We start from the raw sequence: 22264 nt of genomic DNA on the forward strand, positions 1-22264 counted from the left end.
TCTGTTACTCCTGCCTCCCACATTGACCTGTCATTCTGTTGATTTTATTATGTTTGTCTATTCATATTCTTATCATTCTGTACATGCGTTGACCATTCATTTATAATAAACAATCAGAAATATTGAAAGAAGTGAGGATTCACTAAGCTCAGAACAACCCATACTACAGTGCCTCAGCCTGAGTTAAAGCTGGCGGGTTTGATCCCTCCCCGGACCGGTGCTATTTGAAGTGCTGAAATACGTCAGTCTCGTATTGGTAGATTGACTCCCACATATAATTATTGCTCTGGCACAAAATTCTGGCACCTTGATGTTTACAAAAGCCACAAAAGTGGTTAGTGGGCCATAATACATATATATGCAAAACTTGGCTCGTCTGCTCATACAGACTCCTTTTTCGCAGTAAGTACAATTTGTGCAGGCCTTATCTAATCTTCATCAAAGACAAGAAAATAGGAAGGATAGGAAAATACACAGAATTTACACAATGACTGCACTGTATGGCAGAGAGAGCACCAGAAAGTAGTGCCACATACACATTAAAAAAAAACAGAACAATAGACAAACTCCATAATACAAACTATATAATGTTAACCAGTGATATTGTTTTATTTCAGGAATTTATTTTTATGCTATATGCAGATTCCATTGAAAATGTTTATGATTATTTATAATAGTTTGTAGACAATACTTTTATCTTACTTTCTTAAATATCCTCTTATAGTTTTCATTCCATTTTTGTTAGTAGATATTTTCTTTCTCACTTGTTTAATCCTCAGCAGATTATAACTAAATGTTATTTTACAGTTTTAAAATTTACCCTAATGAATATCTTGCATTTGGACAGCTAAAGGAACTTCATTCACAAGGTTATTCCCTGCTGTCTATTGATGCTACTGGCCAGACTGCTCTACACTATGGTTCTCGTTATGGGCATAAAGACATTGTCAAGTACCTGATTGCTTGTGCACCTACAACTATACTCAACATGGCAGACAACGACAAGTAAGTACACTCAACTCATTGACACCCAACTCATTTACAGATGACTAATTCACTTGAAAAAGTGCCAGACAATGCACTTATTTCTTTATATTTTCAGTTATGTAATATAACTTTCAGTCCTCTAGTCTTTCGAACACTGAATATAACAACAGCAACAAGTCTGTTTGACAAACTGGAGAACTGCGTTACATTACGGTAACTCATTCGACACTGGAAAGCATGGCTTCATTTTTAACACGTTATACAGGGTCTCTCTTATAAACTCAGACCGAACGCACGGTGTTTGTACTCTGCGCTGCAGCAGCTGCCTCATCTGAACTTATGTCGTGCACGTTTGCCCTGCTTTAAGCGTGTATACAATCTTTTATGAAATCTTACTTATAAAAGATGCTGGAAGTATCTTCCTTCCTGGGTTATACAGGCATTGTGTCTGGTTATCTACATTCTGGCTGCTACAAGTGAGTTCTGCCACTGTAATGTTTTCTTTCAATTCCTCCAATGTGTGAAGATTTGTTCAATACACACTGTTAGATCTGCAGAACGAGGGGAAATAAACCAGCACTGATCACTCTATCTGCAAACACTTCTGAGATTGTAAGAAGGGAATCTTCTACTGTATGAGCAGGGGCTGAATCTTGTTGAAACCAACCACACAATTTTTCTTCTTCTGTAAACCGATGGAAGAACAGTATCAAAATGTCATCTTGGTACCTCTCTGCATTTACTGAGCCTGCGGCCTTCCTCATTTTTAGCATGTTGATGGCTTTATTAATTTCTTCTTGGCTGAATGAACTACGCAAGAGTAGAGTCATTTTGGAGGCTGTTGTCCAATTTCTTCATCTCTCTCTCAATGTGTTTCTTCGTAGCAGGGTCTATTGGAATTTTGTCAGATCTTGATTTGATATGTAGTGCCATTTCATTTGGTATTATTCCTAGCTCCTATTTGCATATGTTTGAAGCAGCACCAAGTTTCCTAAGGAGGGTCCATGCTTTTCTGCTGGAGTGAGTAAAGCTCAGGTATTTTCCCTGAATTCATAAGATATGTTGGGAAGCATGGGAAATTATGGCTCAAGAACTTCTTCAGTGACATATTAGAGACTGGAATAATTCCCCCGGAGTTCCAGATGGCTCACAACATGGCAATCTTCAAACCAGGAAAACCAGCAGATGACCCCTCAAGCTATCGTCCTACTGCACTACTGAGTGTCTGCTAGAAATTGTTGGAACACCTCATCCTCAACTGAATCCAGGAAATAATAAATGACATAACACCAACATACCAGGTGGGTTTCAGAACCAAACAAAGCTGCTGTGAACAAGTATTAGCATTAACATCATATATTGAGGCAGGATTCCAGAAGAAGCTAAAGACATCTGTCGCTTTTGTTGTCCTGACAGTGGCATATGATACAGCATGGCTGAATGGATTACTATTCAGAATTGAAAAGCATACACGCTGCCAAATACTTACAGCCCTTCTGAAGAACATGCTGACAAATCGTTACTCCAAGGTCACCATAGGGCAAAAGACAAGCCTTTTACAGTAAAAAATGGACTACCTCAAGGGTCTGTATTAGCCCCACTACTTTTCATCTTGTACACCAGTGACATGCCTGACACCATCAGCAAGAAGTTCTGCTATGCTGACGACTTAGCCATCACTGTCCAAACTGTCACATTAGAAGAGGGGGAAAGCATTCTCTCCAATGACTTGGAAACCTTGAATGCATATTACACGAAGTGGAGACTTTGCCCAAATCCGGCTAAGACAGAAGTATGCTCATTCGATCTGTGTAACCAAATAGCTCACCAAAAGCTCAACGTTGTGTTCTGCCAACAAAGAATTAAACATAATTTCAAACCTATATCTGAGCATGTCTTGTCTTATTAATTAGTTACCGGTAAGTACTGTATAGGGTGAAAGTGACCTTTGTGTCACCTTATATTTTACATTCCTGCCTTCAACTGAAGAGAAATAAACTTACCAGTCTCTGGTAGGACTGGTTATCAGAAACTTAAGAGGTCCTTGGGTGGCAGCTATGTGTCCTCACTATTATATAAGAATATAAGACCCCGTTTAAGTTAGTCTTTTAAGAAGAATGGGAACTTTCTAATTAAACTTCGAAAACTAATTTCTGGAAAGCTTTTTGGCTGACTATACACTGAAAATTTATCTTCATTAATAATTCAATAACATTAATGTCTTCAAAAATCTTTAAACCTTAGGCCTACTTCCACTTTGGTTGTGATACAACCAGTATTCAAAAGACAGCCTTCATAATTGGTTTTTACAGTTCTCATTGAACTGAATTTCAGCTTCATCCTCACTCTCTTTGTTTCCTTGTGGATTGCTATTCATAAGATTAGTAGATTTTTGTACACAGTCCAGTATTACTTCTTCACATTTGAGTTGCCTGATGATGATGATGATGATGATGATGATGATGGTGATGATGATTATGATGATGATGATGATTATTATTATTATTATTATTATTATTATTATTATTATTATTATTATTATTATTATTATTAATACAGTACAAGTCCGATAGTCCGGCACATTCGGGACCGGCCCGGTGCCGGATTACTGAAAATGCTGGACTATCGGGCGGTACCTCTTACTACGATATAGGTTAAGGCGTACAGCGAAAACAGCTGTAACACGGTGGTTTTTTGCAGTAAAATCTTTTTCACTTTTTTATGCCATAAATGGTTGACGAACCAATATTAAATTCATTCAACAAAATATTTCTATTCTCAACTTTCTCTAGGTGTTTGATGATTTCCAGTTTCTGGTTGATAGTCAGAGTTACGTGCTTATGTTTCTCTCCTGATTTGGAACTTGAAGAAGGTTTTGGTTTCAAGAACATTGTCACTGCTTAAATACCAAGAAAACTTCCACAGAGCACTATGATATGTATGTTCACTACACTACTACACTACTGTAATACGGATCCTAGATCGTAAGAAAAATTACTGTAGCGAAAAGTGCTCACAATCAAAACAATGAACTGAACCTGTATGTAGTGACAGCCAACAATGCTGATTGTCTGCTTTAACTGTCACAAACGTAAAAAAAGAATCCTGGATTGGTGCCGGACCATCGGGCGTTCCAGACTGTTGGATGTCGGACTAATGGAATTCTACTGTATTATTATTATTATTATTATTATTATTATTATTATTATTATTATTATTATTATTATTATTATTATTATTATTATTATTATTATTATTATTATTATTATTGTAGTAGTAGTAGTAGTTTTTTTGTTATGGCAGGGGAAAATCTTTTAAAGACACCACTCTGTGTGGGAGTTGGATTTCCACCAACTAAAAACCCCTGCCCTCTTCACTCAGCCCATTCTGGAACTGCTTGATGGCATGACATCAGAATGGAGTGATGTATATTATTAAGTTTTTCCTTTCTCTTCTTTCTCCTTCATCCCCATAATGCTTGTCACCATTGCCTTTACTGTGTTCCAGGCAAGCGGGCTCTCCAACATAATCTGAACCAGATTCCTTGGCGTGAGTCGTCGGCCAAGTTGTTGGCAGGCTTTCCTTCGTTCTTCTTCCCATCGAATACAGTAGGAAAAAGTGTGTTCTACTGTATCCCTTTCAGAACAGTACCGACAACCATCTCCCTGCGTCTTTCCCATCTTCATGGCATATACGCCGAATCTTCCATGTCCTGTCAGGATCTGCGACAGTAATCTACCTGCTGATGTCTACATTTAAGCCAGTCTCCTATGTCGGGTATTAGCTTTTTTGTCCATTGGCCAACATCGGTTGTGCCATCCCATCGGTCTTGCCAGTCTAGTAAGATTTGGTTCCTCAAGACTTTCTTTTCTTCAGCAGATATAATCGCACCCCTTTCATGCCAAAGTATTTCCTCTACAACAAGGTCAATGGGAATACTGGCAGCTACAACTTGTAAAGCTACTGTCGAAACAGTTCGATATTCACAGGTAACTCTGAGCAGCATCATCCTCTGTACTCTTTCCATAGCTCTTCGGTGAATCTTCGTCCTGAGTGCATTGTGCCAGATAGGTGCAGCATAGAGTAAAATGGAATATACTGCAGAGCACATAATCTATCTCTTAACTGTTCTTGGTCCCCCGATGTTAGGCATAAGTCTGGCTAATGCCGATGCCTTCTTCTCTGCCTTTTGGGTTACTGCCTTCACATGTGCACCAAATGTGCAATTCCTGTCAATAAGAACCCCAAGGTATCGTACAGACTTCCCTGGGATAATCACTGTATCATTTAATAAGAAGTGGACATTTTTCCAATTCCTGGAACCTTTCAAAATTACAGCCTCAGTCTTATGTGGAGCCAATCTCAATTTATTAATTACCATCCAAAGGTTAACTCGTCTCGGTGATTCATTTACTCGGAAGGTCAGTTCTTCTACATTCTCTGCTATTACCACTATTGCAAGGTCATCTGTATAACCAATAGATGTTGTCCCTTTTTGTCAGCTGCAGGCGTAAGACGCCATCACATTGAATGTTCCACAAGGTGGGTCCTAGGACAGATCCCTGTGGAACGCCAGCAATCATTTCAAGGTCTTCTAAATCATGAAGTCGTATTCTTCGTCCTTTGAAGTACTTAACAATTACTTGTTGTAGATACCAAGAAATGTTCATCCTATGAAGTTCTGTCAAAATAATGCTCCAAGAAGCAGTGTTAAAAGCATTTTTGACATTTAGCGTTATCAAGGCAGCCCATTTCTCACTGCTTTCTGCCTGTATTTGAATCACCCTCTCAATAGCTTGGGTTATGGTTCTGCCCTTTCTAACTCCAAACTGGTTTGATGGAAGTCGTCCCTGTTGTTCAAGTTCTTTCTCCAGTCTCGTTTTAATCAATCCTTCGTAAAGTTTGCTCAAGGTGTTTAATAAGCAAAGTGGCCTGTACGCTGATGGATCTAATGATAGTTTCCCTGCCTTCAATAACAGCACTAGCTTGGCTACTTTCCACTCATCAGGGAATTCACACTTTTTTAGTAAATCATTGAAGACTGATAAGATCCAACCAGGTGCCACCTCAACTGCATACTTGATGACTTCTGGTGGGATTCCATCTACACCTGGTGCCTTACCAGTCTTCATATTGCGTGCTACCTCTTGTATCTCAACCACAGTAAACGGTTCTGCAACACAAAAATCTGATTCCATTTCAAGTCTGTCATTAGTACAAGGGAACAACTCCATTGCTATGGCTTTCCTTCTATCAGCTGGGAGCTGAACTGGTACCCTGTTGATTATTCAACCAGTCACCATCTTATATCCCGCCCCCCAGATATCACTGTCTAGATCTTTGCATAACTTTTGCCAGAGGTTTCTCTTAGAATCCTTTATTAGCTTCATTAGTTGCCTCTTTGATGCCTTATAGTCAGCTTCTAATTGTATTAAGTTGACTTGGCTGATTTTTTTCTTAGATCATATAAGAATTCGTCTCTTGCGATTGCAGTCATTCCTTTGCATGTCTATTTCAATGTTTCACCAGTAAGGCACATGTGTTTTATATTTTGTTGATCCCCTCAATCAGCTGGTCCTACAAGCATCTTTAAGAACAGCAGTTACATCTTTTAGAGTATGTTGCACTGTATCTACAGTTTGTGACATCCATTCGATTGCAATTTTCAAAGTTTCTCAGTTATAATTCCACACCGTTTTCATGATATCATTAAGCTTCTTCGATCCCTTAACTTGAAAATAAATGAAACGATGGTCACTGAGAGATTAATCTTCCATAACTTCCCAGTCAACAATGAATGATGCTATACCCTGCGTTGAGCAGGTGACGTCTATGAAAGACTCTGAGCTCCCTCTGGAAAAAGTTGGTAAGATTCCAGTGTTATGGACAACCAAGTCTCGGGTCGCTATCCATTCTGCCCAATATTCTCCCCTACGATCTGCAGTTGGTGCCCCCCACAGAGGCGACTTGACATTTAGGTCTCCCAGAATGATAGATTCAATACCTGATGCCATACAGTCCTGAATTATTACATCTACCTCAGCTTTAAAAATATCAAAAGGGATGTTAGGAGAGATATGTTGTTGTTTGAGTCATCAGTCCATAGACTGGTTTGATGCAGCTCTCCATGTCACCCTATCCTGTGCTAACCTTTTCATTTCTACGTAACTATTGCATCCTACATCTGCTCTAATCTGCTTGTCATATTCATATCTTGGTCTACCCCTACCGTTCTTACCCCCTACACTTCCTTCAAAAACCAACTGAACAAGTCCTGGGTGTCTTAAGATGTGTCCTATCATTCTATCTCTTCTTCTCGTCAAATTTAGCCAAATCGATCTCCTCTCACCAATTCGATTCAGTATCTCTTCATTCGTGATTCGATCTATCCATCTCACCTTCAGCATTCTTCTGTAACACCACATTTCAAAAGCTTCTATTCTCTTTCTTTCTGAGCCAGTTATCGTCCATGTTTCACTTCTATACAATGCCACGCTCCACACGAAAGTCTTCAAAAACATCTTTCTAATTCCGATATCAATGTTTGAAGTGAGCAAATGTCTTTTCTTAAGAAAGCTCTTCCTTGCTTGTGCTAGTCTGCATTTTATGTCCTCCTTACTTCTGCCATCGTTAGTTATTTTACTACCCAAGTAACAATATTCATCTACTTCCTTTAAGACTTCATTTCCTAATCTAATATTTCCTGCATCACCTGCCTTCGTTCGACTGCACTCCATTACTTTTGTTTTGGACTTATTTATTTTCATCTTGTATTCCTTACCCAAGACTTCATCCATACCATTCAGCAACTTCTCGAGATCTTCTGCAGTCTCAGATAAAATAACAATATCATCGGCAAATCTCAAGGTTTTGATTTCCTCTCCTTGGACTGTGATTCCCTTTCCAAATTTCTCTTTGATTTCCTTTACTGCCCGTTCTATGTAAACATTGAAAAGGAGAGGGGACAAACTGCAGCCTTGCCTCACTCCTTTCTGGATTGCTGCTTCTTTTTCAAAGCCCTCGATTCTTATCACTGCAGACTGATTTTTATACAGATTGTAGATAATTCTTCGTTCTCGGTATCTGATCCCTATCATCTTCAGAATCATAAATAGCTTGGTCCAATCAACATTATCGAATGCCTTTTCTAGATCTACGAATGCCATGTACGTGGGCTTGTCCTTCTTGATTCGATCCTCTAAGATCAGACGTAAAGTCAGGATTGCTTCACGTGTTCCTACATTTCTTCTGAAGCCAAATTGATCTTCTCCCAACTCAGCTTCAACTTGTTTTTCCATTCTTCTGTAAATAATACGTGTTAAAATTTTGCAGGCATGAGATACTAAACTAATGGTGCGGTAGTTTTCACACCTGTCAGCACCGGCTTTCTTGGGAATAGGTATAACAACATTCTGCTGAAAATCGGATGGGACTTCTCCTGTCTCATACATCTTGCAGATTAAATGAAATAACCTTGCCATGCTGGTTTCTCCTAAGGCAGTCAGTAATTCAGAGGGAATGTCATCAATTCCAGGTGCCTTGTTCCTATTGAGGTCACTCACAGCTCTGTCAAACTCTGACCTCAAAATTGGGCCTCCCTTTTCATCAGCATCAACAGCCTCTTCATGTTCCAGAACCAAATTATCTACATCTTTACCTTGATACAACTGTTGGATATGCTCCTGCCATCTTTCTGCTTTGTCTTCTTTCCCTATGAGTGGTTTTCCATCTGAGCTCTTAATATTCATACATCTAGATTTCCTTTCTCCAAAGGTTTCCTTGATTTTCCTGTATGCAGCATCTACCTTTCCCAGGACCATACAGCCTTCGACATCCTTGCATTTCTCCTTCAGCCATTCTTCCTTAGCTGCCTTGCACTTTCTATCCACTTCATTCTTTAATCGCCTGTATTCTTTTCTGCCCTCTTCATTTCTAGCATTCTTGTATTTTCGTCGTTCATCAATCAGGTCTAGTATCTCCTGAGTTATTCACTGATTCTTAGTTGATCTTTTCTTCCTTCCTAACATTTCTTCAGCAGCCCTACTGACTTCATTTTTCATGACTCTCCACTCTTCCTCTATAGTGTTTCCTTCAGCCTTTTCATTTAGTCCTTGTGCAACATGTTCCTTGAAACAATCCCTCACATTCTTCTCTTTCAACTTGTCTAGATCCCATCTTTTTGCATTCTTTCCTTTCTTCAATTTCTTCAACTTCAGATGGCATTTCATGACCAACAAGTTGTGGTCAGAGTCCACGTCTGCTCCTGGGAAAGTTTTGCAATCCAACACCTGGTTTCTGAATCTCTGCCTAATCATAATGAAGTCTATTTGATACCTTCCAGTGTCTCCAGGTCTCGTCCACGTATACAGCCGTCGTTTGTGGTGTTTGAACCAAGTATTGGCAAGGACTAAATTATGATCAGTGCAGAATTCAACCAGACGACTTCCTCTTTCGTTCCTTCGTCCCAATCCAAATTCTCCTACTGTACTACCTTCTCTTCCTTGGCCTACCACTGCATTCCAGTCTCCCATCACAATTAGATTCTCGTCACCTTTTACATATTGTATTAAATCTTCTATCTCCTCATATATTCTTTCGATTTCTTCATCATCCGCTGAACTAGTAGGCATATAGACCTGCACTATTGTGGTGGGCATTGGTTTGGTGTCTATCTTGACGACAATAATTCTTTCACTATGCTGGTCGTAGTAGCTTACCCGCTGCCCTATTTTCTTATTCATTATTAAACCAACTCCTGCATTTCCTCTGTTTGATTTTGTGTTGATAATTCGGTAGTCGCCTGACCAAAAATCTTGTTCTTCCTGCCAACGTACTTCACTTATGCCAACTACATCTAACTTTAGCCTATCCATCTCCCTTTTCAGATTCTCTAACCTACCACAACGATTCAAACTTCTAACATTCCACGCTCCGACTCGCAGAATGTCAGTATCCATCTTCCTGATGATCGGCCCCTCTCGTGTAGTCCCCAACCGGAGATCCGAATGGGGGACTAGTTTACCTCCGGAATATTTTACCCGGGAGGAAGCCATCATCAGTACATCATTCATACAGAGAGAGCTGCATGTCCTCGGGAGTTAGTTACGGCTGTAGTTTCCCGTTGCTTTCAGCCGTGTAGCAGTATCAACACAGCTAAGCCATGTTGAGTATTATTACAAGGCCGTATCAGTCAATCATCCAGACTGCCGCCCTTGCAACTACCGAAAGGCTGCTACCGCCCTTTCGATGAACCATTCGTTAGTCTGGTCTCTCAACAGATACCCATCCGATATGGTTGCACCTGCGGCTCGGCTATCTGCATCACTGGGACACGCAAGAGATATAACAACAATAAATCTGACATTGCTGAAGTTGAATACACAAATATCCTTCTTCTGCCCTTATGCTTAGCACCTCCAACTTATCATTTAAAAGATATGAAGCTACATCACATCTTTTGTCCATGAACCAACCACCTTCAGCTACTCGCCTTCTGTTTGGCTCGCTAACAAGCACTAAGTCTACTTTCTTTTCCAAGGCTGCCGCATACATAATGTCATGATTGTCAGGTTTCCTCATGAGATTCGCCTGCAGTATGTCCATTATTGGTAGTTTAAATTCAACTTCCTTGCCTCTAATATTAACTTCCTGTAAGTAGGGCATTTCATTTGATCTGAGCGATGGCCCTCCACTTGGCACATGGTGCAAAACGAAATATTCCCACAATCCTTCGCCAAATGGCCTTTTTGTCCACAATTTAGACAGCTCCATGACCAGTCATCCTTAACATCGCAGTGTGGCGCTTTATGTCCAAATCCAAGACATTTAAAACACCTTGCAACTGTAACTCTTTCCTTCACCATACAGGTTGCCCATCCTACATTTATTTTCTTTCGTCTTTAACAGTATTTTCGATGGTTCCGTTGGGAAGATTACGGTAGGATTCAGATTTCTGAACCTCCCCGGTCTTACGGACATAATATTGATCTGTGTTTCTTCAACAGCAGCTTCTAAGGAGAGTTCTGCTCTGAGATAGTTTTCATTTAAATCCGAATCCATACCGTACACTAGAATTGTTGTCTCCTTCCTCTTTGTTGAAACCTCTATTTCCTTGACATTTTTAGTTATCCCACGTTGTAATACTTGTTTCCTTTGTCTTCTACAGTAAGTATAAGGTCATCCTTTGTTGTTTTCCTCATTCATTTTATTTTAACGCCAATTTTTTCAATGTTTACTCCTTCCTTTACTGTTTTAAGCAATTGGGCATACGTTTTGCCCGCAGCTTTGCCATAACTGTTTCCTGAGTATTATCATTTAAGGATTTCTTTTTTGATGTTAACCCCACAGAATCAGCCTGTTTTACCTGTGTTTTACCTGATTCCAAGCATCCTATTTCAATATCACTCTTACAAAACATCCATTCCAAGATTTTCCTTATATAATTCCGATCAAGGGTATCCGGGATAGTTATCAGCACCTTCTTTCTTGCATGAGTCTCAATTATCTCTCTCTCCAGTGGGTGAGACATGAATACAAGCTCTGCAGGTCATTTACTCCATCCTGATTAAATGAATATGGTATTACATACACATATCACAGCTTCTCCCGCTCTCCTCTTCAACTCGTGTAGGTTTGCGTAACAGTGCGCAGGAATTCTGTCTTACCTTCCTCCAGATTAGAGTTCAACAAGTCAGAGATTTCTGAATGCGTATTCTTCATGCTTCTCATAATTCCATCCTCCTCTGTAAGATGTTTGGGATTTACAACCATTGATATATCCCAATCAGTCAATTTCCCTATATTTCCGGAGATGACATGCGTGTTACTGTAAACACAGTCAGGCCATTCCTTATCCAATAGCTTTGCAAACTCGTCAAGCACGTAGCTTCCAAGAGGGTCTGCTCTACATCTAGCGCTCTGTCACTGAATTGTGCCTGTGTCCCAACATCACGGGTTATTTTTGTACTAGAGGTAGAGCCCTGTTCCAAATCACTCCTAGCCTTTGGATCTTCATTCATATCAAATTGTTCCCATTCCCACAAACAACTACGAATGATTTCTGCCATTTGTCCCATTTCTTTAATGACTTTCTTTATCTCCGCTTTGGTATTAGGAGTCATCTTAACTAATGCTAATAGGTGTTCACTATACTTGACGAACTTCTCAATTTCTTGTCGCATCTCTTCTAATCCTACTCTTTGGTTTGTAGTCTTCGAACTCTGTAGTTCCATGGTTACGTCCAGCTCCTCATCCTCATCCAACCTCTTTGGTTTTCTACATCTATTTCAACCTCCTTGGATTTGACATTGCTATTCTCAGTACCTCTACTCTCTTTTCTCTTTGAGAACATAACCTTTAATCATTTAAACGAATATAAATGACCTATTTACCTTGTCAGAAAAGGGATGCCTCTTTAGCTCTTCAAAGAGAGATAATACCACGTTCTGAAGAGCAGCACTTCCACTTATAATCGCAATATATTATATCCCTACACAGCCTTTAAAACACCACTTAATTAAGCAAATACACGGAGCACCAAACAACACCAGCCATTCAGTAGTAGTAGTAGTAGTAGTAGTAGTAGTAGTAGTAGTAGTAGTAGTAGTCTTTATTGGGAAGCACCTCCAATACAAATTTGGTATCTCTAAACAACAGTAATATACAAATAACATTAATAATGTACAGATGTGTTAGGGAACAGAGTCTTGTTTCATCTTGTTCCTGGCTGTCCAATATAGGGCTGGTGAATTTCCTTGTTTTTGTTGGGTTGAGTCCTGTGCACTGAAGTAGCTGTTTTGAGTCCATCACTGATCCAGTAATTTTGCAGATGGTACACATTTCTGTCGGGCATATTTTTATTCTAGCTAGATTATTATTATTATTATTATTATTATTATTATTATTATTATTATTATTATTATTATTATTATTATTATTATTATTATTATTATTATTATTATTATTATTAACAAATACATCACAATTGGAAAATATCTCAGTGCCAATGATTACGTACACTAGTGTGATAATAAAGTAAAGTTAAAACATAATTACCCAAAACAACAACAACAACAACAACGAGCATTTCCATGGAAAGAAAATATTACTAGAAATACTACTTATTTAACATTGTAAATTCAGCATCATCATATACAAATTCACACGCAACTGAAGTAGCCTATATCCAGTGCTTAACTCCAGCTTACAATACTATAGGTTGAGCTTAACATTACAACACTGTCATATACAAATTTACTCGTACCTTTATGAAAGGCAATTCCATATTTCAGTTTGTCATCTCTTAATGTCTGAATGTTTATTTTGTAGAATGTCAAACAAAATACTTGAATAAAAAAATACTATCTTGAATAAATAGTATTAATAAATAAGTAGTAAATGTAACAAAAATATAGTCATTCAAAGTTCTGATTATTCCCAAAGCAACATTTATGGAATTGGAAATGCCAGTGTTCCATGATCGCAAAGAAATTGGAAAATTATTGAACATTTCCCTTGGTAAGTTATTCCAATCCCTAACTCCCCTTCTTATAAATGAATATTTGCCCCAATTTGTCCTCTTGAATTCCAACTTTATCTTCATATTGAGATCTTTCCTACTTCTAAAGACACCACTCAAACTTGTTCGTCTACTGATGTCCTCCCATGCCATCTCTCCTCTGACAGCTCGGAACATACCATTTAATCGAGCAGCTCGTCTCCTTTCTCCCAAATCTTCCCAGCCCAAACTTTGCAACATTTTTGTAACGCTACTCTTTTGTCGGAAATCACCCAGAACAAATCGAGCTGTTTTGCTTTGGATTTTTTCCAGTTCTTGAATCAAGTGATCCTGGTGAGGGTCCCATACATTGGAACCATACTCTAGTTGGGGTCTTACCAGAGATTTATATGCCCTCTCCTTTACATCCTTACTAAAACCCCTAAATACCCTCATAACCATGTGCAGAGATCTGTACCCTTTATTAACAATCATATTTATGTGATTACCCCAATGAAGGTCTTTTCTTATATTAACACCTAGGTACTTACAATGATCCCCAAAAGGAACTTTTACCCCATCAACGCAGTAATAAAAACTGAGAGGACTTTTCCTATTTGTGAAACTCACAACCTGACTTTTAACCCCGTTTATCATCATACCATTGTCCACCATCCATCTCACAACACTATCGAGGTCACCCTAAGTAATTAGAATCAGCTGAGGAAAAAAATGAATTGATTTAGATAATTTTCTTACAACAGTAAAACAAAATGAGCATAGCAATCTATAAATAAGCCTTTGAGGTACTGTTCTTTAATAATGGTGTGTATATCACCAGTCCTTCCTGTCATTGCAGTGCATCTGTCATGTTTGTGATCTTTGCTTGTTCTTTCATCAACTTTTCAAGTTATTGATACTTCCAGCTATTCGGGAGGTGGTGGGTTAGAACCCCACTGTCGGCAGCCCTGAGGATGGTTTTCTGTGGTTTCCCATTTTCACACCAGGCAAATGCTGGGGTTGTACCTTAATTAAGGCCACGGCCGCTTCCTTCCCACTCCTAGGCCTTTCCTATCCCATCATCGCCATCTGTGTCGGTGCGACGTAAACAATTAGCGATACTTCCAGCAGCATATTTTCTTAGCCGTTTGCAGTTTTGTCCACTGAAACATCACTGAATCTGACAAAAACTTTGTTCTACTTTGCCAGGTTGACCATTAGCATAAGAAAGAATAACACTCACTTGATTCTTGGTAAACACGCCAGTTGTTTCATCTGCTTGGACTGATACAATAGGATTGTTTTTGATTTAAACCAAATTGGTTCATTAATAATGCACTTAATGAGCTCATTCTGTATCCCATAAGTTTTGCCTTTAAATACTGAGATGCTACTATTATTTCAGTGACCCCATAAGTCATTTTCTTCCTCTGCTAAATATTCTAAAGTTTTCAAATACTTCCCTTTCTTCATAGATAACTAGAGTCATCATAGCTGCAAAATAGTAATTCTTTTCACACCAGAAAGTAAACTGTCTGATTTCATTGGCTTTATTATGCATCTACTTTATCATTATACTTTATGGTATCAAGATGCACGACTTCCAAAAGTACACAGCCTAACATCATCTTCAATACGAACAAGATTTGTTACTTGTAATTTTGAAAGTGCTCCACTCTAGTTTTTCCAAATTCGTTAAACAGCTGTAATATGTTTTGTGGATGCCTTTTGTTTATTTATTTCTGTAGAAATATTTTTTAAATCTCTCCTCCCCAATGCCTAATTCACACCATTCTGAAATGTCCTTCCTAAAAAGTAAACAGTAAAAATAATAGAGTATACTTCAGGTTACCACTTGTGTAATGCAACTTTGTTTCCAATTGCCTCATAAAGTCCCATTTTCCTGTTTCAGTGTTTTACCTTTAATTTTCAATTTTTCTTCATAATGTAGTCTTAACTCATTGAGCCCTGCATATTTGTTGGATTGAAACTGCATTGGCGCTGGGATTATTTTGGAGGAAATATAGTGTCGCTTCATATCATGAGAAATTTCTTACTTACAAGACCATTAAAGATTTAAATATACATGAAAACAAAAGGCTTTCATACCACAAACTGCGGAACAAGGAAAACTGTAAAACATTTTATTTTATTAGCATCACGGGACCGTGTTCAGTCCGCCTGCTGGGCTGTAACACAGTCTTCTCTTTGCACTTCCTCTTCGATTTCCCCATCTATTTGTTCTTCAAGAGCGTTGCTCACACTAGTACCAATATTACTACTAATTTCACTGAAAAAATTTCATTCCTAATCATCATTACGTCCTAAAAGGGGTTATATATCGGTAAGTATCAGTTCTATACCGGCAGCCATCTTGTTTACAAGCGAATCTCAAAGCTAGAGATAGCGCACTTCAAACTAATATTACCAAGAACACTATCGATATATTTTAGCAAAGAGCATATAACATTGCAAAGAAAGAGTTCCTACACAAATCACAAATGCAGCTCACTCTGCCATCTCTCGAGGAAATGTTGGATTATGTAGTAAAATGAGACAACGGAACAGTTCCGTGGTCCGGCGTTTGGTCCACCGAGACGAAGCACGGAACGGTTCCGTGGCTCGGGTCCAATGAGTTAAAAAATATAATCCATCTCAGATAAATTAATTATTGAACTAACACCCATTACCACAATGAAAAGAAAAAAATAACACTGCACTTACTTCTAGTGTTAGAACATATTTTTAAAGGCTAGCCTTGGTGACAGCTGTGACTCCCCTATCCCTCTCCATGTAGCTATACCCTAACTTGAAGCTTTTAATATTATGCGCATGGGCGTGATATGTATGAGACTGATATCTGGGACCATTAAATCCACCCCTGTTTACTGGTTATCAGTTGTCTGTGATATTGCTTCGCCACATCTTAGGAGACAAAACAGCTTAATCTGAGAATATAAAAAAATTGTTTCCAACCCACAGTTACCAATGCATGCTGATATTTCAGATCATATAATATTACATCACCGAAAGCTTCAAGAAAACCACCAATATCAGCAGGATTGGTTCACTCAGTAAACAACTTCAAGCTATAACAGAAATTGAATGAATAATGGTCCACCAAGGCACCTCCACAATGACAAGAAGTCAAACAGCGTAATAAAAGGCCCCCAGGATTCCAGCCACCCTGTCAGTTATGGGCCCAATTAAAATGCATACGCACTAATCAAGGACTTTACACAGGAAAGGATTTACTGCATCCTATTCAATACATATATCCATCTTGAAATGGAGTCATTTTAATCAAACGTTTCAGCTCATTTCGAGCCATCTTCAGTGCAAAAAAAAAAACAGTTAAAAAACTACATGATTAATGTTGAAAGAATGTTATTAAAATACGATGAGAAAGAATATATAAAAACAAGTAAAATATGATGAAGTTAAAACAATAAAGAGTTTGTAGCAAGGTTGAGAGCCTCTTAGTCTGAAAGTACAGTATGTCACAATAAAACAAGGACAAAAACACAAAACTAAACCTTGAGAAACAGTCTATCTTCATTGAGTCACATACTCGAATGGTCTAGAGAGCAACAAAAGCTAAGAACACAGTTTCAGAGGAAACAAAAGCCAAGTATAGAGTGTGTGTCTCGGTAGTGGAAACAGTCAATAAAATCCAAATCTGTAATGGAAAAAAATAAATGAGGATATGGGAGAAGCTTCAGCTAATAGATGAAAGATAAACCAAAAGAAAACTTTGGAGTTACTTATTAAGTAATTGCCTTCTCGAATGGCCTGACCTTCTCAGTTTAGAGGTCCTGCTTCCACTGGTCATAGTTGTAGCTTGCTCAGCTGTGTTTGCAAGGATAGGAGGAGTGAAAGGAGTAAGGGAGGCAGGCACTAAGCTGGTGGGGAGAGGGGAAGGGAGGGATGGTGTTGAGTTGGAAAGCTGGAAACGGGGTTCGTTTTTATTATAGAATTGTTGCCAAATAAATGGAATGAACGTTTAAAGGAAAAAGTTCTTTTGTTTTTTGTTGATTTCATTTAAATTATAAGAGGGTTTCTTAAATTGATCTATATTGATGTGGATGTTCTCGAAAATGTTGAGCAAGGTGCCGTCTTGCTCGTAATGCAGGGTCTTCAGATCTTGATCAATTGTTGTATATTCATGACTAGATTCTTTGTGCTCACTCGTAGCTGAAAAACGATTATATCTAAGAGCATATTTCACTTGTTTTTATATATTCTTTCTCATCATGTTTTAATAACATTCTTTCAACATTAATCATGTCGTTTTTTTTTTTTTAACTTTTCTTTCACTGAAGATGGCTCAAAACTGAAACATGTTTGATTAGAATTACTCCATCTGAAGATGGATATATATGTATTGAATAGGAGGACGCAATAAATCCTTTCCTTTGTAAAGTGAAAACCATCAATACGGAATGATTTTAATATCTTCTTCTAATCATGGACACTGTGCTGTCTTGGCATGTAAATGGGGTTGGAAACCATCAGCTACCTGCGACTGTGGGAATGACAGTCAGACAATCTACCACATCATCTTTGAGTGTCCTGTCAGGAGTTACCCAGGCGAGAGACAAGATTTTACTGATGTAGTTGAATGGCTCAAGAACCTGGACTGTAATTTATAAGGACTGCTGGAAAGTGTCCATCATGAACTTGTTTTTTCTTTCTTTGTTTATTCCTCATTGTTTTGTGCTTTATGTAAGTCATACACTAAATAAATAAATAGATAGATAGATGGATAGATAGATAGATAGATAGATAGATAGATAGATAGATAAATCAATCAATCAATCAATCAATCAATCAATCAATCAATCAATCAATCAATCAATCTGATGGAAGCCTTTACAGTATGTTTTGTTGCCGATGGTTGGCTGTTACTACTTTACTATGAAAATGTACAATGAATCTGGTTTACTTAAATCATTCTGAAGGGCATATAGAACTTTTCTTATTTGTGTTCAGGGGTCAGACAGCTCTTCACAAAGCAGCAACCTATAAACGACGCAGCATCTGTTGTATGCTTGTGGCAGGGGGAGCTTCACTCACACTGGCAGACCACCAAGGGTACACACCTCGCCTCTTAGCTGTCAATGCTGAAGACCATGAGCTAGCAGCCTACCTTGAGAGTAAGTATTCACCTCCTCTTTACTTGATAGAGTAGCATATTATTCTAAATTAATTGAAACGAACAAACAAGTCAAATCAAATCAAAATCTCTTTATTTGCAAATGAGGTGTCTACCTCGGTGGCAAATGGTAAACTAAAATACATTATTGTCAAGCACTAAATTTTAAATTAACAAGAGGCGAAGAAAATTTTCCTAGAATACAATATTATACAATTTACGCTAATAATTTGTTCTATTAAACACATACATCATCCTTAATAAATTTATATTGTTTACAAAATTCTACTTATAATATCTTACAAACATAGTCAACTCATATACAGTATGTGAAATTACTTCTGATAATAATATACAACTAGTATAAGATTAAAATTAACATTGAATTTATTTACATATTTATATTTTACTCATTTTGGAACATAAGTAGCATAACGACCTGCTGCGTCTTAACCAGACCCCTTTTGCCACCACTTTTCAGAGTTCCTGAAGGGCCTTCACAGCTACCGTAGTGGTCCCAGGGCCCTCGAAGTCCCCACTGTACATCACCCCTACAGGCAGTCCCCTACTTGGGCTGTCCAAACTCCATAGACCAGGGGATGGAATTAATTTAATCACACACATTTTTATTTACAATATCCTGCACTGGTCGAATGCCCTCTAACATTTCATTTATTTTCTCTGTTGGTGTTTATTCTCTTCTTGAATATCTGTACAGATTTTGGAAAAGGATCAAACACTACCCCTGGTAAACTGTTCCACTCCTTCACGCCCTTCCCAATGAATGAAAATTTACCCCAATCGCTTCTGCTAAAATTCCTTCTAATTTTGTACTTGTGGTCAGTTCTACCAATATAATTATTTTCCAACTGAAGCCTCTCACGGATATCTCTCCATGCCTCTTCTCCTGTATAGGCTCTATATAATCCTATAAGTCTAGTTTTCTCCCTTCTCTTACTTAAAGGTTCCCAACCAAGTTCCGTTAGCATTTCTGATACACTACTCTTTCTCCTGAAATCCCCTGTTACAAACCTTGCTGCTTTCCTCTGCACACCATCTAGTTCTTTTATTAGGTATTCTTGGTGAGGATCCCAAACACTGTTTGCATATTCCAATAATGGACGAACCACACTTAAGTAACTTTTTTCTTTTAATTCTTTGTTGCATCCTTTAAGTAGCCTCATTATGACATGTAACGATCTGTATGCTTTCCCAACAATGTCATCAACATGACCCTTCCAGTGCAAATTACTTTCAAATCTCACACCTAAGTATTTGCACTTGCCATCTTTAGGGATAACTACCTCATCCAAAGTATATTCAAATTCAGTTTTAAAGCTCCTGTTTGTAAATGTTGTAACAGTTGATTTGTCTCCATTAATCATCATATTATTTTCTTCAACCCATTCTTGGATACTCTCAAGGTCCCTTTGTAATTCTGAGCAATCCTCAATGTTATTTATTTCCCTATAAACAATTATGTCATCTGCATACAATCTTATTTTCGATGTTATATTGTTCCCTAAATCATTTGCGTATATTAAGAAAAGTAACGGACCGATTATACTACCCTGTGCAATTCCCTTCCAAACTTTCTCTTCCTGTGATATATAATTTCCTACTTTGACTTTCTGAACCCTTGAATTTAGAAATGTTCTTATCCAACGTATAACCCTTACGTCCAGTCCTATTTCCTCCAATTTCTTTAATAATATTCCATGTTCCACTCTATCAAAGGCTTTGGAAAGATCTATGGCTATGCAATCTAACTGGCCTCCTGAATCCAACTGATCTGATATGTCCTGCTGAAATCCCACCAGTTGTGCCTCGCAAGAAAATTTCTTTCTAAATCCATACTGGCTCCTCATGAACCAATTTTTATCATCACATATCCCTCTGATGTACTTTGCTATTAAACTCTCCAGTATTTTACAAACTATACTGGTCAGGCTGATTGGTCTGTAGTTCTCTGGTTTCCTTTTATCACTCTTTCCTTTATAAATTGGTATTATTATAGATTCCTTCCATTCCTTTGGTATTACACTATTATTTATGACATAGTCAAAGAGAAATTTTAAATAAGGCACTATATACCACCCCATCGTCTTTAATACCTCCCCAGTAATTTGATCACTTCCTGCTGCTTTTCCTTGCTGAAGCAGTTGGATTTCTCTGAAAATATCTTCATTTGTGAATGAGAAGCTTCTTGTTTCCCTATGTGTCTCTCCCTCTCTATCTTCTGTTATGGTTTCCAAGTCCTGACAATCTTCTACTGAATCTCTGAATTCCCTACTGAAGAGGTTTGCTTTCTCAGTATCTGTTAAATAGTGTTCACCACCTTCTCCCACCATTGTAGGAATTTGGATTCCTTTTCCTTTTTGATTCCTAATATATGAATACAGCTTTTTCCATTTCCCTTTGTGGTCATTACCCTCTTGAAGAATGCCATTCATATAATTCTCTTTTGCTTCCTTTTTCACTCTATTCAGTTCCCTTATTAGCTGTTTTCTAGTTTCTCTATTCTCCCTACCCTCTTTGATTTTCCTGTTTACTATTCTACATTTTCTTTTTAATTTTCTTATTTCCCTTGTATAATAAACAGGGTCTGAGGTCATTTTACCCTTCTTAACAGGTACAAATCTCTTCTCTCCTTCCCAAATGATTCCTTTAAATTTAGCCCAAAGTGTATCCACATTACTCCCTTCACTTATCCAACAACTGAATTGTGATTTAAGGTAAGTCCCAAATTCATCAACTTTAGTTTTTCTGTATAATTTCTTGTCTTGTGTGACCCTCTTATTAAGCCTTTTTGGTACCAGTCCTACATCCATTATTACAGCCTTATGGTCACCTATTCCTTCAATTACCTCAGTTTTATCAACAATTTCCCATGGTTTAACCAAGAATACATCTAGTAAGTTATTGAGACGAGTCGGTTCTTGTACTACTTGTGTAAATCCTCCCTCCCAAATTAACTTATTTGCCAGTTTCTGTTCATGGGCTTCACTTGCAGCTCCATTCCATTCAACTTCAGGCAAGTTTAGATCTCCCCCAATTATTACCATATCATTATTATTGTTTTTATGAGTATAATCTATTATTTTCTCAAATATTTCCATGTCTCTTTCCTCTCTTCCAGGCCTGTATGTTCCTATAATTCCCACCTCCTTCATATTATGACAAACTAATTTTATCCCTAATATTTCATCCCTTTCATCAGTAAACCATTCATGTGAACAATAAGTTTCCTTCACCAGAATAAACACCCCCCCTCCCTTTTTATCTCCTCGGTCTCTACGATAGACTGTGTACCCTTCTGGAAATACTTCTCTATTACCCACCCCTTCTCTCAACCATGATTCTACTCCTATCACCACATCAGTCTCATAAGATTCCATCAATGTACCGAATTTTAATTGTTTATTTACTACACTCTGACAGTTTACCAAGAGCAATCTCAGACCTCCTTCCTCCCTAAAACTTGACTGTTGCAATTGGGTAACGTTTGACTCATGAGTTGAGAACGTCCCTGGAACCGAGATCCTTGTACATAGATCTTGATTTAAGGGTCTGGGTTTTCTGGCAAGTTTCCCTGTATGTGCCAGTTTAGTGGTATGGGTTTTCTT

General features: G+C 38.1%; 1 protein-coding gene across 1 annotated transcript in view; it reads left to right on the forward strand.

Moving 5' to 3' along the window:
• Positions 1-22264, forward strand: part of rdgA (retinal degeneration A) — a 570411-nt gene that overhangs the window by 539909 nt on the left and 8238 nt on the right. The window contains exons 17-18 of the mRNA XM_068226570.1: positions 848-1005; positions 18476-18639. Of these exons, the coding sequence (XP_068082671.1) occupies positions 848-1005; positions 18476-18639 (322 nt within the window). The remainder of the gene's footprint in view (positions 1-847; positions 1006-18475; positions 18640-22264) is intronic.

Source organism: Anabrus simplex, chromosome 3, assembly GCF_040414725.1.
Source record: "Anabrus simplex isolate iqAnaSimp1 chromosome 3, ASM4041472v1, whole genome shotgun sequence".
NCBI lineage: Eukaryota > Metazoa > Arthropoda > Insecta > Orthoptera > Tettigoniidae > Anabrus > Anabrus simplex.